Below are 17,866 nucleotides of genomic sequence, written 5' to 3'. Positions count from 1 at the left end.
TCAGAGGCTATAGTTTTACACATACGTTTAACGCAGCCTACGGTCTATGTAATTCATTGCACATAGGCTACACTGCTTGTTTTGTGATAGGGCCACTTATTTACAATTCGTAGTTAAAAGTAGTTAAAAAAAAAATATGTAGGCCTAATGTAGGCTATATATTGATATATCAATTGTAAATAGGCCAAATTAAGTAAGCGGTTTTGTATAATAGGCTAGACTATTAATCGTAGCCTATTTCTGAATGATTGTGTATAGATGACCAGCTGTATTCATTACCCATACTTTGGCATTGGTATAAATAAAATGAAAAAAAGATAACATCTTAAGACATTCAACAGTAACTCCCATGACCGACATGGGTGAGAACATGATTACCATTTCAATACTGTCAATTAAAGGTGGTCCCCTTATTGGGGAAGCATTTATTACCGCACTTCACTCCACAAAAGGGTGTCTTTTATCCTCTTTTTATATAAATAGATTTGTTTTAATCTCCCCCCCCCCCATTTATGATCTACCAGCACCATAGCCAACATTTTATTTTGGGGGAGGGGGGGGGATCTTAAAATGAAGGGGCCACAAAAAAAACTATTCTTATTTGTTTCAACAATTCCTTAATTTATTGTAAGAAATCTGAAATCTAGGGGGCTGGACATGTACATGAGGGGGCCTAGGCCCCCCAAGTCCCCTTCGTGGCTATGCTACTCGTTTCTACACTCGGCCTAGTGTCATTAAGTTTAAGGAAGTTCCAGAGACATAAAATGCAGCAACAAATATAAACAAGTAGATATTTATTTATGCATTTGATAACATCTGAATGTCTCACATAGTTCATTGTTTCATCTACAGAAACTGGATAGGACTGTAGGCTCCCATTATGGCAATGACACAGATATACATGACCATACACAACCATGACCATACACAACCATGACCACACACAACCATTTGAATGCGCTGATACCAGGGGTAGGCGTTTACAGAGAACACTTTCAACATTCCATCAGTTTAATAACTTGTAAGCACATTCAGAATGTCTGATCAATCAATGAAAACAAACGTGTAGGTTTAGCAATCCATCCATGTGAACTCCTTCACCTGCCATATGAGGGCATCAGCTATTCTACCTGTCAATATGAACGCAGTTTAGTCAAAGTTTTTTTTTTGCACAACATATAAGACAAAAGATGAAATCTCTCATCTCTGTCAATTGCAGTTTAGCCCCAGTCTTATTCTACAGTACATCCATGCTCGGTGAATTCACTTTTTACAGTAACTCGACTTGGTATTCTCATAGGTCTCCAATGACACTTGAGCTGTTCAATAGACAATTAGACACACAGAAGAAAAATATGACGAATAGAAAAATAACGAATGAAATTAAGTAAATTGTTCACATGATCTTCAGACATGAAATATTTTAAAGAAAAAATGTAAGAAGCCAGTGACATGCACTTGGTCCAGATGACATTCTGCTGTCCCCTGATCTGACCCAGATAATATCCAGCACCACCTGATCTGACCCAGATAATATCCAGCACCACCTGATCTGACCCAGATAATATCCAGCACCACCTGATCTGGCCCAGTTAATATCCAGCACCACTTGAAAGCTTCCCAGTTAATATCTAGCACCGATTACTATAGTTCCCACTACTGTTTTGGATATCTTGGTTCCTCATTTCCTAAAAACAGATAGTGTGTTTCCTACATACTGTATGTATGTAATTCTGGCGTTCCATCGTTACAATCAATGCTAGTGTCTTTGATTAGTGATGTCAAATACCACATAACTGTCACCTTCACATCTTTGGACCCCAAAAAACTGAATGCCACTTTTACAACAAAACGACAACAACAGTGACAAAAGCTCAGGCAGTGATGTTTGCTTATTTTCTGGTATCTTGTGCAATCAGCCTTATAGAACAATATAAAGAGAATATTTGAAAAGTTGATACAATCGCACTGTAAATGCTACAAGAGAATTGAGGTTACAGGGGTTAAAGAAAAAGACTTCAACTGAAGTATTTAGAAAATTGTCCAAATGAGAAGTACTGGCCTTCCAATACTAGGACTTTCTAACGGACAGGCAAGCTCAACACGACACACATTTTATAAAACCAAGTTCACATTTCCTTTAAGTTGAGAACTTCTGCAACACCTGTCTAACAGGACATTCCCACGCACCCAGACAAGTACTGGTGCACATTTGAACACTTTACAAGGTTCAGCTGCAGCTCTAGAGCAAAGTCAAGTTGGGGAAATGCATTAATTTGGCTTTGGTGTATCAAAAATATTTGTCATCTATAATATGTAAAGGAACACAAAACAAACAGCATCTTGGCCATGTTATGCTAATTTGGGGTCATAGTTGTCTTTAGTGCACAACCCTGGAACTGTTGTGGGAGTGTTCACATTTGTACATCTTCAGTGTGTGTGTGTTTATGTTTGTGTGCTTAGGTAAAGTGTTGGGGTCCGTTGGTCCACCAGCAGCGGAGCGCCCTCTGCTGGTGAGAGGGTGCTAGGTGACAGAGTCGCTAGGTGACAGAGTCTGGGTCTGGGCGAGAGGCTGCTGTCGTGGTCTGGGGGAGGGAGTCTTCGTGCGGAGGCGCTCCTCCCAAACCCTGGGTCTCCATGTCCGGAAGGTTCTCCTCCATGGGAGGGGCAGAGGAGTCGTCCTCACAGTACACACAATCCTGAACACAGAAACACAATGATGAATACAAGCTGTGTGCGATGCATGAAGTCCGACACCCAGGCATACGTGTACACAGACACATTACTTTACAAACGCCCACTGTTTTCACATGACTTTTTGTTCATTCAGCACGGTGTGCGTGCAAGACTTTCCATGGAGAAAAGTGTGTTGCAGTTCTTGAAAAAGGCAATTCACGAACACCTCTCACTGAAAATGTGCGAGAGATGACAAGGTGTGTGTGACGGTGTGTGTGACCCACCTTGACGTTGATGGCCTTGGGCAGGCCCCCCCTCCTCATCCAGGTGTGCTCCTCCACCAGCTCTCTCCGCTGCGGCGAGGAGAAACGCGGCTGGCTCTTCTGCATTTGACGCAGGCGCTCCTTGTCATCTCTCAGAACCTTCTGGATGTCCCTGCACACCGACCACATGGACACATCTGGGTTAGCATAGCGTAACGCTAGGGCTTGCTCAGTCATTTGATTCTTGTGTAGTCATCATCTGTATTATTAGTAATGACTCAGGCAGGACCAGCCAGATCATTTACTGTTAACCAAACGTTCACTATTTGTTGAGTCAAATCCCTTTTAGACATTGTCAGGTGAAAAATGGCTCCAAATAGGGGCAACACAACCCTGCAATTGGCTATCCTGTCTGTCACTCACCGCGAGGGCATCTGATAGGTCATCATGACATTCTCGTCGGTGTTGGACATGAGGCGCCACATGGGTTCCTGGAGGGCGTAATTGAAGTTGTCCTCCTCGGCCAGGGTCATCTTGGAGCCCGTCTCTGGCAGGGCCCTCATCTTGGGGTCGTTCTCCAGAGAGTCAACGCTGCCAAAGTACTTACTGGTGTTGCTGCTCCCTGCAGGGGGAAAGACGGACAGAGGTCAGATCAACGCTGGACAGTAGCTAATGCTAACACTAGGTGGTCCGGACCCACAACCGGAATAACACTTCAACCTAATGGTGAAACCGACGAGTCTAAAACCTATCGTGATCTCAATGACCAGGCTTGTAAACCTGGTGCTGGCGACACTAAACAGAAGACTGACCCGTTCTGCTTCCTGACGCGCCGCTGGCGGACGTCCCGCAGCGGTTGGACCCGGAGCCCGTGGAGCCGGAGGAGCCGGTCCCGGAGCGGGAGTCCTCCTGCTCCTGCAGCAGGATGTCCAGCAGGTCTGAGGAGGACGAGGGGGCCTCGCTGTGGGCGTCGTCTCCCGCCAGCTGAGGGCCGACAGGAGGAGGGGCAACGTTAGCGTCTGCGACGAGGTCAGGCAGTCCCAACCATCAAGCCACACACCTCAAATCCCTGTACAGAACTGTGGTCTGTGTCTGTGTGGTCTTAGTTCTCCTGGAAACACCCACTTATCATGCGCGCTGTTATATTCAATATATATATATATATATATATATATATATATATATATATATATAACGTCTCGATGAAGAAAAGTTACCACACGGGTCTTTTCCAAAGGAACCCCTCCTCTCACCTGCTGTAGGTCCTCTGAGGCCGTGACAGGAGCCCCGCTCTTCTCCCCCGTGGGCCCCGCTGTGGTCGTGCTGGTCGACGCCGCTCCACAAGGGGGCGCCGAGCTGTCCTGCCTCTCCACGGCCCTCTGGGTGTCCTCCATGCTGAGCAGGTTGAGCTGCAGGGGGGAGCTGCAGCGGGACTCGAACAGCGGGGGCGAGGCGGCCGGCTCGCGGCCCCCGGAGGCAGGGGTGGAGGAGCGCGAGGCGGCCCCCTCTGTGGGCTCCATGGTGGGGACTTTGGAGGGCTCGGGGGCCAGGCTGTAGGGGAAGGCCTGGGGGGGGTAGCTGGCCTGGGGGACGAACTGGGTCTGTACGGGGAAGGGCTGCTGGGTCGTGTAGGCGGGTTGGGTTTGAAAGGGCTGCTGGGTGGTGTAAGTGGGTTGGGTCTGGAAAGGCTGCTGATTGGAGTAGGCTGCTTGAGTGGCTTGGAAGGGCTGATGGGTGGTGTAGGCCGCTTGAGGGGTCGGGAAGGGCTGCTGGGTAGTGTAGGCGGGTTGAGTGTGGAAAGGCTGCTGACTGGGGTAGGCTGTTTGCGTGGCTTGGAAGGGCTGATGGGTAGTGTAGGCCCCTTGAGGGGTTGAGAATGGCTGCTGGGTAGTGTAGGTGGGTGGGGTTGGGAAGGGCTGATGGGAAGTGTAGGCCGGCTCGTTTGGGGCAGCCCCCATTTGCCCTAGTTGTCCCATCTGGGGGAACAGGTAGTTGGGCAAAACCAATGCCACCACGGGGGTGACTATGGGGGCAGGATATGGAGTGGCGTTGAGTTTGGGTTGAGCTTGGCTGGGTTGGGTGGAGAGAGAGGGGTCGGGGTGAGAGGGTTGGGTCGGGGCTGCCGGGCCAGACGGGTACACCGAGAGAGGGTATCCTGGCAGTATGGTGGGATAGGGCACGCTGAAAGCGGACAGGGAGGCTTCCGAAGGGGACCAGGACGTTTGGTTGAGGCCCTGAAGAGGAGGGCGGGGCTTGCGATGGGAGACGGCGCTGTCCGACGAATCGGGACGCCTCATGCGCGGCTTCTTGGACTTCCTGTTGCGGCCGCCCTTCTTGGCGGCGTTCTCGGGTCTGGCAGCGTCTCCCAGTTTGGTGGAACCCCTGACACCTGGATAGAGACAACACACACGTCAGTCCCCCCGTCTTAACCATCACGAGCTGGATGTCATCCGCGCAGGCGCGGGCGTCGAGCTCGTACCCCCGGCGTTGGCGGTTCCTCTGTGCTTGCGCAGGTGGGCGGAGCAGTCCTTCTGGGAGGTTCTGGCGGGGCGGAGCTCGCGGCAGCGGCTGAGGAAGGCTTGCTCCTCCTTCTGAGTGTGAGCAGCCAGCACCTGCTTGGTCAGGCCCAGCCTCTTATAGGCCTCCTTCTCTTGAGGGGGCGGGCACACCACGCTGACGGGCGGCGGCGGCGGGGGGGCGGGGCTTTCGGTCAAGTCCTCAATGATCTCTGTGAGTGGGGGTGGGGCGGAGAGTCAGAAAGAGGGCATCTTTGTGTCGTCATAATCGTGTGCGTGTTTGGGCGGGCGCGCGCGTGTGTCGTGCAGTGTGCACGTCTGTGTGGGTCTCGGTGGCCGTGTTTGCATGTGGCTGTGTCTCGGTGTGTGTGTGTGTGTGTGTGTTTGCCTCAATGTGTGTGTGTGTGTGTTCTCACCAGACTCTGGCTGGGGCTTCTTGTCCCCGACATGGACGATGGTGCTGCTGTAGCTGCACTGGCTTTCTGCCTTGGCTTCCGGGATGAGAGACTCTGGAGGGAAGAGCAGCGTGCGTCAGCAACCAGCAGGCGGCGCCACCAAACACGAGCGCAAACGCGACTGCGCTCTTGTGAGATAAGCTCCCGTCTTTCAGTTATCGCGACAACTCATCGTAGATGTTTCGACAGACTACGATTCATTGAGGAAGGAGGGCGCGCGCGTGGTGTTCCGGCCCGAAAAAGCCTCATCGTGTTGCAGTAAGAGCGGACGACGACGATGTGAAAATCCCCCCCTCCCCCACACGCCTCGCCCCCTCCTCCGCGAGCGACGGAGGTCTCACCTTGCGGCCCCGGCATGCCGTTGTCCGAGCCCTTCCTGTCTTCGTCCGAGTTGGACGACGCGGTGTTGGACGAACACTGGTACTTCCGTTTCACCGTGATGGGGATGTTGCAGCCGTCCAGGTACCTGACAGAGTGAGGGGGGAGAGCTCCGTCACGCGCCCGCACGCCACGACACACACACACGCACGTGGCGCCGGCACACCCCCCAACCCCTTACCCCCAGGGGCAGGCGCACGCACCTGATGACGCTGTCCAGGCAGCTGATCTGCTGGTAGGAGTGCACGCTCTGGTCTTTGCAGATGAGCTCCTCCACGGTGGTGGCGTCCCGCGCCGCCGCGTCTCTCACGCGCCCCAGAGGACCCCGCTGGGCGCCTGTGAAAGGGAGGGGAGGAGGAGGGACGGGGCAACGTCAGCGCACGCCGCGCAGGGAACCACGCACGCAATCGACGATGGACAATCGATGTAGGGGCCCGTTTCATGGCCGCTTGCTGAACGCTTGCTTACTTTCAGCGGTCCTCCTCTGTTCGTGTTTGGAGGGGGATGGGGAGGGAGAGGACAGGTAGAGCGCTTGGTCCTGGGTCTTCTGCATGTGGATCCCTTTACAGATCTCCTGAAAGGTTCTCTACAAGGGGGGGGGGGGGGGGGGGGGGGGGGGGGCGGGCGGGGACAACAGTTCCATAAAGTTTCTGATGGCATCGCTTAAGATGAATTAACAGCAAATGTGACCATGAGAGTGTAAGACAGGGTGTGTGACCCCTGGGGGCGTGTCCCCTCACCGGCTTGGCCTTGCCCGGCTCCTCCACTGCGTTCCCGGAGGCGTTCCCGTTACTCTCGCTGGACGGGCTCATGGTCACCAGCTGCTCGTGGGAACCGTTGCTGCCATGGCTACCGTAACCGCTGGAGCCAATGTTATGAACCGGCTAGAAAGACACAGTCGTTGTTATAGATTTGTATTTATTTATAGGAAAGCACAATGTGTGTGAGTGTGTGTTTGTGCAATGCGAGACATAGTAAGTGTGTCTTAATTGGATTGAAGTAGGACTGTATAGGTAGGTCTGTGTGCATGTGGTGATTGTGTGTGTGTGTGTGCGTGCGTGCTTGCCATGTACCTGCAGCAGCAGTCTGTGAATCTGCTCAGTCATTTCCTGAATGTCTGAATCCATGATCTTCCCCTCAGTGAAGGCTGGAGCAGCGAACACGTCCTCATTCACAGGACCCCTGGAACACACACCTTCCTGTTAGACGGACAGTCCTCAACACGCCCGGGCACAGTGCAGCCCAAACACACGCCATCACGCCATACAGAGTTACACAGACCCGCGACCCTTTGATTTCTCTTCATGTACGTCCGCTTCCGTGCGTGTGCGAGTGTGTGCGCGTGCGTAAGCGGGACCACTCACATGCGGACTTTGTGGCGTCCGATGACGAAGGACACCTTGCGGCTCCAGGGGTTGACGAAGCTGGACCAGCTGGTGTCCAGGGTGATGTACTCGCCGTTGCGCGTGCAGAAGCGGATGGACGAGCAGTCGAAGGGCTGCCCCACGTACTTCAGGACTGCTCCACGAGGACGACATGGAGAGGAGGGGAAAGGGAGAGAGACCGAGAGAAGAGTAAGACCTCCACTCCCCGCATGTTTCGTTTTTGGCTCCATCCTCGGGAGGGGGGGGGGGTCCATTCCTTTCAACACGGCGATTTCAGTCCACAAAGACAAATTCAAATCACTCCCAGGAATGGTTACTTTCTGAGGGGAATGTCCCATTTCTCGCCCGTGTTTGAATGGAATGACCCCCCCCCCCCCCCGTTCCCCCCAATCCTCCAGAATGTTCCCCGTTCACACGGCAACCTCTCCTCTAGACTTACTGTCAGCGCACGTCTTTGTGAAAGTATTATACCAATCAACCAATCAGATCTGTCAATCAAAGAGGGGGTCTCACTCTTGCGGTGGATAGCCAGCATCAGGGGCCGGTCGCTGGGGTGGAGGTTGAGCAGCACGGGGGTTCCTATCAGGTCCTGGGGGAGGTAGCCCAACAAGGGAACAGCCCTGCACACAACATGTTCCCCTGTCACACACCACAACTCTCCCGTCTACGCTCAGGTATGTCACTTTTCAATTTTTTTGGCGGCGGCTTAATCCACTGTATATCGTGGCCCTCACCTCTCGTCCACATCCTGGAACACACAGTTGGGCGTGTGTGTCGTGGTGAAGATGCGCTTGTCAGAGGGGATTCTGGGGGCTGCGGAGAGGGGACAGCAACAGGGTCAACCGGGGGGGTAAGGGTGCTTTGGAGGGTGTGTTTATGGGAGATGTCCTACGGTCAATGGGAAGTGCAACATACAGCATGTTCATGTGTGTGTGTGTGTCTGTGTGTGTGTGTGTGTGTGTGTTTGAGTGGGGAGAGAGGACTGGCTTACCCTCATACCCGGAGTGCACCCTCTCAGCCAGCAGGAGGCAGCAGAACTGCTCCTCGGCCAGGCTGCAGTCCTGCACCTTCATCAGATACGGGGTCATCCTGAAGGGGTAGTACTGCAGGTCGCCCTCGCGCTCCTTACCGCCGCTGCCACACACACGGGAAGAAGGAGGTCAGTGTGTGGGGAGGTCATCACCTCGACGGCCCACAGAGCCACAGCTACAGGATCAGATGGAGGAAATGACCAGCCCTCACTACGGCGACGGAGAGACCGAGCTATCAGTATGTGGAAGTTGTTGTGTTGTGTTGAGGCCCTTTTATTCACCATCTGTATATGTCAAACAGCATTACCCGTGATGCCCAAATTATAGTGCTACAACAAATGTACCTGACACAAAAAGAACCATGTCACTCTAAGGAGTTGACATACCAAATAATATCCCAGGGCTGTTTTACTTACAGTGTGAAATTGCATCTCTTTTCTATTTATTGGACTTATTCACGATATATTCTCTGAAGATATATTCTATGAAGACAAACTCTGCCCCTGCAGTACCGTGGCTGGTCAGAGGACAGGTGCGGGAGTACAGACCTGAAGCTACTGACTATCCCCCTCTTCCCTGCTTCTGGCTCTGTCTCTCCTCTGCTCTCTAACATGGCTAAGACAGACGTGTTGACGCAGGACAAAGGGAGACTCGTCACCGAACCCTGTCACTCACCTGATACGACAGAAGAAGGATTTCTCCTGCATGCACTCTGTGGGAGATGATTCTGGAGGGAGAAAGGGAGGAAGCAAGGAGGGAGGGAGGGGAAATGAAACAGTATAAATAAACAACCAACCGACTTGATGGATGCTTTTTTATGTAACAGCTCCATCTGGCTTTCATCAATATTCAGGAAACGATGATCGGTTTCCATGACTGTGCGCGCGACTGTGAAAGATGGTAAGCCATAAAATGAGGATCTCACATGTATTCTGCATACTACGCGTGTCTTTATGCGTGTGTGTGTGTGTGTCTGTTGAGGGGTGGGGGGGGGGGGTAGTCTGTGTGGAGGAAGAGAGGTAGTCACCTGCTCCGGTGCACATGCTCCAGGAGGGCAGGCGGTAGGGCGTGGTGAAGCTGTAGAACACGCTGACGTCCTGCGGACTGAGGAACTCCACAAACTTGGCGTTGGTAAACACCTCTCGTTTACAGTTCAAGATGGACGCCACCTGGTCTGAGATGTACACGATCTTGCCCGTGATGAGCGACACGGCGACAGCGAAAATATCCTGGAGAGATGGGAAGACGGAAAGGTTGGAGTGGGACAGCACAATAAGTCATTTCCTGAACAGGCTGGTTATGGCCTTGTCGTTATATAGCCAGCGGTGGCTCTGAAACATCAACTGAATATACCAATGTGTTGAATATGTATTATTTTACTGCATTTAAATACATTGGTGTTAGGTTGTAGTCGGTAATTGGTGTAAGGTTGTTATTTGTAATTAGTTTAAGGTTGTAATTGTATAAGGCTGTAATTTGTAATTGGCGGAAGGTTGTGATTGGTGGGAGGTTGTGATTGGCGGAAGGTTGTGATTGGTTGTCCTTACAGTGTTTTTGAGGGTGTACTCTGAGGTGATGCTGTGGATTTCCTCGATGGTGTAAGAGGACACGTCAAGACCTGGAGGCTGACTGTCGTTGATCATCAGCATCTGGTAATACTCCTCATTGGCTGCCGGGACACAACACACACACACACACTTTAAACACACATACACAACATCAACTCAAACACATATCATCCAATGAGCCCAAATAGACACACACACACACACACACACACACACACACACACACACACACACACACACACACTGTAGCAGACCCTTTTCCAAAGCTGATACCAAGGTGATACATATGTATGTATATAGTGATAACATACATATATTAGCAAAAGGACGTTCTCCCAACGTGACTAGGGCCATCACTAGGGAACAGGATCACATGTTCTGAATAAACACGAGCCCGGGTTCAGAGCACAGCTCCAGGAGGCACACGCACGCGGCCCCGCTCCTGGCTACCATCCACACCCCTCCCTTCCCTGTGAACACGCGTGTGTCTAACAGTGGAGGGCCAGGTGACAGAGGGCCAGGTGACAGAGGGCCAGGTGACAGAGGGCCAGGTGACAGAGGGCCAGGTGACAGAGGGCCAGGTGACAGAGGGCCAGGTGACAGAGGGCCAGGTGACAGAGGGCATTCACATTCGCGGGGGTAGCGTCTTCACACTAGGTGCTGCGTGGGACGCCGCCTTCACGCGCCTGCCTGTCGCCACGTGTTTGGGCGTACGTGTGTGCGTGCGAGGACACGTGTGTGCGTGCGAGGATACGTGTGCGCGTGCGAGGACACGTGTGTGCGTGGGAGCTTGCCTACCTTTGACCTGCTTGACGCAGCGGAGGGCGTATTTCAGCGTGTTGAGCGTGCTGGCCTTGCTCTTGCTCCGTTTCTCGGAGGGCAGGTGCATCTTCAGCTCTTTGACGGTCTTAAACAGCTCTTTCTGCGTCTTGGCCTTGGCAGACTGTTCGCTACTGCGAGGGGGAACACATGGCACAGGCGGGTCAGAGTGGCAGGCGGCACCGAGACGCAGAGAGCTGATTCACGTGAATTGAGGGGGAGAGGGGGTGGAATTCCTCATCGATATCAAGAGTATATTGGTTGCGGGGTGTCGTTGTGGGGCTGACGGAGGGCACTAACCTGCAGCCGCTGGTAGAAGGGTTGTCCTGCTCTGAGCTCACCAGACTGAAGGCATTGGAACTACTGGGGGGTGATGGGCTATGGGAGTTGGAGCTGCAACAACAAAACAGACAGGCCATATGATCAGAAGTCAAGTGGATTTTCCTCCTCGGATTCCTTTGTGCCCTGGCTGCCTCAGAGTGAGTGCCAGCCGACTGAACCCCGTGGCTGAGATAGCCTCCACAGATCTGAGAGCAGAAGTGATTCACCTCTAAACACATATGAATATTGGATCGGGTTTATGTCATCTTCCGCTGTGATTTCAGTTACCATAAGGGGAGAAGAAAAAGGAGAGCAGGTGAACGGGGGGAGACGGGGAGAGAAAAAGAGACAGGTTGGGGGTTCAGGTCAACATCCACCGATATTAAATAATGATTGTTACACAAAAACAAATCTATGTTTAAATCTTCTGTGGAAAAGGCCAACGTGTTTTGCGGCCCTACAACTATTCAACAGTAAGGATAGGAAAATCCAAAGTCTCATTAGAGAGTTTGATCCTAGAATAGTGCACTAGCTACATGGTCTAAGGATTAGCCTCCAGTTAAAAGTTGCTACTTCTGTCTAAGGTAAACTTAGACTTAGAGTCTTTAATTAACCTGATGGGAAAGACTGGAGGCAGGTTTAATATAGATCTTAAACGCTGAAACAGATCCCCCAAAAATAATTTAATTCCACCTTTAGCCCCACTTTTCCACGACGCACATGTTCGTTTAGTTTGACAAGAGCTGAGAAAAGCAAGGTTTTGCCCATTTTGGCCCACACAAGATGTTCATAAGCTAGCATTCTCCGAAGCGACGCAATATCCATTGCTCTATATTTTCCCTTGGCTATGTTTATGAACAACATCTGAAGGAGATGCAATAGAGGGTTACGAAACATCTGTGGGACATAACGATAAAAGCGAGCTTCAAGTTGAGGTACACTTTTTCACCACAGTTCATGATGGCGTCGAACGTTATTTTCCCGCTGTAGGGTATCTACTCCTACTGTGCTTTCACAACCGACTGCATTCATCGACTCGTCATCGCCAAAGTGTTTTGAATTCTAAATGACTCACGCAATGGAAGGAAGACAACATAAACATATTCAGTTTGAGAGGGCTAGTGAATGATGAACTCCACGTCATGACTGTATTCATAGGCATATCGCCGTCAAGTGGCCTACATGTGAGAACCCAGCTGTCTGCTTTCAGGCCAGTGCATCAGCGCTCTCCTCTGTTAGCATCGCGGGCTCCTCTTGTGGAAGTGTCAACGTCATTGCTGTTGTCATAGAGACTGGATGACAATGAGTTGGAAGGAAGCTCGCCTACCTATAATTTGCTGTCTTTGCCGCTGACTTCAAAACCTAAAGTAACAACATCCTAATTGTGGGAGCCTTCAACGTGCATGTGTATGACCTAATGAATCCAGTTAGCAAGACTTTCACAGCTCTCACTGATACCACAGATTTGACAGAGGAGGTCTACAACCTACCCATCTTCACTCAATTAGTAAGGACAGAAGTGCCATTAACTGAAAATAGGATAAGTTAAAGCGGTTCAAAAGAAGTTAAGGAATCTGAAAATTATGAATTATTATGAAGATCCATTATGGAACTGGGATTAGTGAAAACCCATTTAATACCAAACCTTTTTCTTGGAAAATTAGCAATCATCTTAAATACATGCAGAAGTGAACAATCAGTTTTTTACTCCTCTTATTCCCTCCAGGAAACAGAAGTCATATAAACAACCGGATTGATCTAATGACTCACAATCGATGATTCACTCCTAAAGGGGTCACCCAGCCAATCACCTCTAACAAGGCATACTTCCATTCACCACAGGGTCTCTCCACTGGTTGTGGTTAGATGACCATGATGTAACCACAACAGGCCTCACCTCTTGTTGCTACCCGACGATTCCAGTAGGGCAGAGTCCTTGCTGTTGCCGTTGGAGCTGCCAACCGACTCGTTGCCATGGGACTCGTTGCCATGGAACTCGTTGCCATGGGACTCGTTGCCATGGGCGGGGCAGAGCGGGGCAGAGTGGTCGTGACTGCTGTCACTCCCTTCAGAGGCCAATCCTAACTCAGTCTCCATCTCCCCCCCGTCCCGCCTCCGTCCTTCCCCAAAACCGCCCATGCAGTGGAGCTGTGCCATGGTGCCACAGGGGGAGGCGTTCTCCCTCTGGAAGCTACTCCTCTCTCGGTGCCTCTCCCGCCCCTCTAGGGCCGAGTACAGGTACCGTTTGGAGTCGCCGTCTTCAGACATTGGAGATCAGGTCAGTGTTCAAAAGGGCCTAGCACAGGAAGTTACCTTATCTTCCACATGGCGTGATTGTGAAAAGGATCAAACCAAGTAGGAAGTGGAGTGAAAGCGGTCCAGACCGAGGGGCGTGTCCTGCTGGGAGAGACAGAAACACACTGAGTTGAGAAGCAGAGAGGTAAAGCATTAACACAGTAGGGTAGAATGGGGTCAATTGATACACTCCTAAATCTATTATTAGAACTACTGTCGGCTAATCTACAAGGGCTAACAGGGACTACCTCAGGGGTTGGCCCCTATAATCTCATTGAAGATAAAAGCTAACTATAGCCTTTGAATGATCAATATCCTTTTTTACTTTGAGAACTGATCTTAAAATAATGTCAAGCCAAAGTTATTTTCAGTGTGACCTCGTTCAAAACGTTTGAAAAGATAAACACTTCAAAACCAAAGGTGATTTGATCCCAGTGGTAAAAACACACCTATCCTCTTAACCTCAGAGACACGCATCTTTAGTTTTGTCTGTGGGTGGAAATGATGACATGATTGCAAGAAGAGTTGATCATGTGGGTCCCAAAAAGCTAGGGTTGAAATTGAAGAGCATTTCACCTTTGTTACTCCCTTCCTAAAACATTATAATCCTGGTTTGCCACACTGACCAAATGTATACACAGCGGGCAAGGAACAAAACCATGGCAGCATCCTGTTTAACCTACACTCTTCATCTCCTCCACTAGTTGTCTGCTCCAGCCCTGTCAGAACAGCAGCGAGGAATCCCTGTATTATTTATAATCAAACGTCAAAAGAGAATGTTGGCAAGGCTTATGCAAAAGCTAAACAAGAGTCTCTGTCCGACTCCACATGATTAAGCAGTCGAGCATCATGCCCTTTTTGCGTAGCAGAATTGTTTCTACTTTTACATAACGACGATGTAATCGTTCGTTTTGAGAAAACGTTTATTATCTACCAATTTAGGTCCGTCAACACATGATCATATGCAGCGATGACCATCAGACACGCATGGGCTGGGTGAACAGGGAGTGGCCACATGCTCAAGACCAACTGGCATTGGCTGTTATAACTGACGAATCAGGGGCCCACAGGAGGGAGTTATGAAAGCAGCTTGATACCTGCCACTGTACTGTCACATAAGGACATCTGCTCACTGAAATACAAAGACAGTCTTGCACAGAATGTGGGGTAAGCTACATGTTTCAACTGTTTACATGTTTTACATGTTTCGACCAGAACTATGACAGCCCCACAAGCTGAATCATGGGTCAAAGTTAGAACTTAAACATTACGCAAGAATAAATCTGGGAAGACTAGGAAAATCTGAAATGATCCTTCAAGTGATCCATGTAATGAAACCCGATCAACGCTGGCTACACACACCTCATTATACACATACACTATCCCTTAGTGACAAGGTTGTATATGGCTAAATAATACCAAATAATTGCCTGGACAGGAACGTGTCTCAGAATATAATCACAGTCTTTCAGAGTGGAAGGCAACTCCGGCAAAGGGGCGGATCCAGCCAACCAATGCACTACTAGCACAGATCTGAGGCATTATACAATACGGAAGCTCAGTCACATGCTAACGTGGCTTGGTTAAAGCCCAGTGTTTCATTAAACCACATGGAGGTCTTAAAAAGAGGCCAATAGAAACACATTGACGAAGACTATTGCCAAGAGACGTTTCAACATCATTTTTCTAAAAGACCACATTAGGCTGCTTACTATCTTTTAGTTAGAACATGTCTAAGTACGTTTACTGTCAGATAGCAGCATACAAATAATTCATGTAGGAATTTCAAAGTACATATACTCCAAAATTCAACATGGTGCAATTGTGCATAATGTGACTAGTCGTGCCAAAAAGTGACTTAATACCAAAAACGATTTCGACCGCGGAAGCTGTCCGCCCAGTTCATATCACTTAACAGGTGCTCTTATCTGGATGACTGTGTCTTAACATGCAAATATAGCCTTCATAACTTAATGTCCGTGTTAAGAGCAAAGGTAGCATAGCATCTTTATGAAACTAACGTTTATTCTAACCGAATAAAATAAGTGTTTGCAGTGTGTAGACCTGCCATGACATTTAGTCATATGTGGTCTCAGTTTTGGGCTGAAGTCTACAGTTAAAATGTAATAGTGACGTCTACTCTGGTTGATACAATGTTCCACAGTGAGTGAAAAGTGTAAAACGTTTCACACAGCAGTGATTGGACCAATACACTTTGCAACATCAACCAAGTAGCCTCTAAATAATATGCACAACTGATGTTTGAAATGTGTTCATCTGACAGATTTTTTTGAAAAATTAAAGTAGGCTAAGTAAGTAGGTTTTACATCTTCTCTTCCCCCATCCAACTCCCGACCTGCTATTCAAGACACTCACGTTGACCTGCAATAGGCTACACTACGGTACACTGACACACTTACGTAAAAGTCACTATTTATTTCAATGCACATATAAAAGAGACAAAAAAAAGGAGCAAACAAAAACTGCTTTTTCTAAAGTATTGGTCCCTGTGTAAATATATATAGCCTATATATATTCATACAATTCATGAAGAATTATGTATTTTAAACAAACAAATGTTCGAGCATGCGCATACTTGAAACATTATGTAACATTTTGCAGACTAGCCTATATTCGTAAAATAAACATTAGAAAAGCAAACCTGTGCGTTTGAATCAAATGTAGAGGTACTTTCTGACACAGCTCTTCGTCCCAATACTGTACGCAGCCGATAAATGTTAGAATGTAAAGTCCCGGAACAGCAAGTCCAGACGTAAAGACACACTGGTTTACGATTCTTCACCGGCTTTCTTCAAGCTGGCCCACTGGCAAAACCAGGCTCTGAAACCGTGACCTCAATTCAGACTCCTCCTCTGCCTGTACTTCATTGGTTACCTACTTGAGGTTTCTATGGAAAACATGACGAAAGAACATTATCTGAAGCTCATTGGTCTAAATCCCCGCCAGTCTCTTTATATAAAAGGGCCATCCTCCACACGTGGATTCCCATGTTGGATCGTGCATAGCAGGCATTGTGGAAATTCGACCGCATCCAAAACAAAGCGTTTACATAAGTGGCGATGGGTGAGACAGTATTCTTTGAGAAATTGCAAGGTATGGATCGGACGGAATCTTAAGTGATTGAGTGGTATCAATAGGCTAGATGTTACCTAAACCAGGAGAAGTACATAAACCAAGATGCTGTTGCAAAGATGACTTTCTCTATCCAGTGTAGCTATGCTGGCGGATGGTTTTAAAATATTGCACAATAATTGACAGGCCAAGCCAACGTTTGGTGTACATTTACATTTAGTCATTTAGCAGACGCTCTTATCCAGAGCGACTTACAGTAAGTACAGGGACATCGCCCCCGAGGCAAGTCGGGTGAAGTGCCTTGCCCAAGGACACAACGTCATTTGGCTTGGCGGGGAATCGATCCGGAAACCTTCTGATTACTAGTCCGACTCCCTCACCGCTCAGCCATCTGACTCCACTGTAGACTGGTGTAGACTCTGTTTTTAAATGGATGGACATTAAATGTCATAGGCTAAGCAAAAAAATACACTGAATCTTCTGTCTAAAATTTGTTTAGCTATTACAATTTAATGACTGGACTGCACTATTAACAAAACAATTATGTCGGCAGATAACACATCATTGAGGGGTTGGGGGCCAACGTAGGCCCTACATCAAACAGCGTCACATCATTCACAAGCTGCTGCTTTAGGACCAATAGATGATAGATAAGACAACGACGTTATAACAACGTCATTGTATCCGGGCATATAGGCAACATAGGTAGGTGAAGGCTGAGCGCCCCCCTACACCACACCTCCTAGCACCAGTATGGCCAGAAACGCAACTAATCGTAGAACTAAAGTGTGTAATAAATGCTGATATAAATGATTGCCTAATCAACAAACTAGAAAAAATAAAATTCTAAGCCTCCTGAAAGCATTTTGAAAATGAAAAAAGTATACTAGTAGGCTATTAAGTGTAACCACATTTTTCAATTCGAAATATATTCATAATTTATAACAAAAACCGGTAGCAACAAAAACGATGGCAAAACGTAGGCCTGGTCGGAGGAGTGCTTTAGGCAACTTTAATCGGGAGAATGGGTTCTGGAGTTTTTCCACATTTGAAGCCAAACGTCCTG

At 49.0% G+C, this 17,866-nt stretch overlaps 1 protein-coding gene across 4 annotated transcripts; it reads right to left on the bottom strand.

Moving 5' to 3' along the window:
- Nucleotides 1-798: 798 nt before the first annotated feature.
- On the bottom strand, nt 799-16,539 carry per2 (period circadian clock 2). 4 transcript variants are annotated; one of them, XR_006957192.1, is made up of 24 exons: nt 16,370-16,539; nt 13,310-13,809; nt 11,392-11,484; nt 11,071-11,225; nt 10,252-10,373; nt 9,732-9,933; nt 9,380-9,431; nt 8,665-8,807; nt 8,408-8,486; nt 8,187-8,293; nt 7,653-7,806; nt 7,362-7,470; nt 7,029-7,172; nt 6,757-6,874; nt 6,492-6,624; nt 6,252-6,376; nt 5,872-5,964; nt 5,419-5,667; nt 4,193-5,328; nt 3,752-3,923; nt 3,363-3,561; nt 2,961-3,111; nt 1,517-2,699; nt 799-1,485 (listed from the first exon to the last, which is right to left on the bottom strand). XR_006957192.1 is itself a non-coding variant. In XM_047036025.1 (23 exons), exons 2-23 carry the CDS (start codon nt 13,678-13,680, stop codon nt 2,541-2,543), a joined length of 4,266 nt encoding a protein of 1,421 aa, XP_046891981.1. In that variant the 5' UTR covers nt 13,681-13,812; nt 16,370-16,539; the 3' UTR covers nt 799-2,540. The 4 variants fall into 4 exon arrangements, 2 of the variants coding, with proteins under 2 accessions (XP_046891981.1, XP_046891980.1); XR_006957193.1 differs by having other exon boundaries at nt 799-1,547; nt 1,579-2,699; XM_047036025.1 differs by having other exon boundaries at nt 799-2,699; nt 13,310-13,812.
- Between the last annotated feature and the right edge of the window lie 1,327 nt (nt 16,540-17,866).

The sequence above is a fragment of the Hypomesus transpacificus genome, chromosome 15 (assembly GCF_021917145.1).
Source record: "Hypomesus transpacificus isolate Combined female chromosome 15, fHypTra1, whole genome shotgun sequence".
Lineage (NCBI taxonomy): Eukaryota > Metazoa > Chordata > Actinopteri > Osmeriformes > Osmeridae > Hypomesus > Hypomesus transpacificus.
The sequence above is the reverse complement of the archived record's forward strand: the minus strand, read 5'-3'. Positions and strand labels throughout refer to the sequence as shown.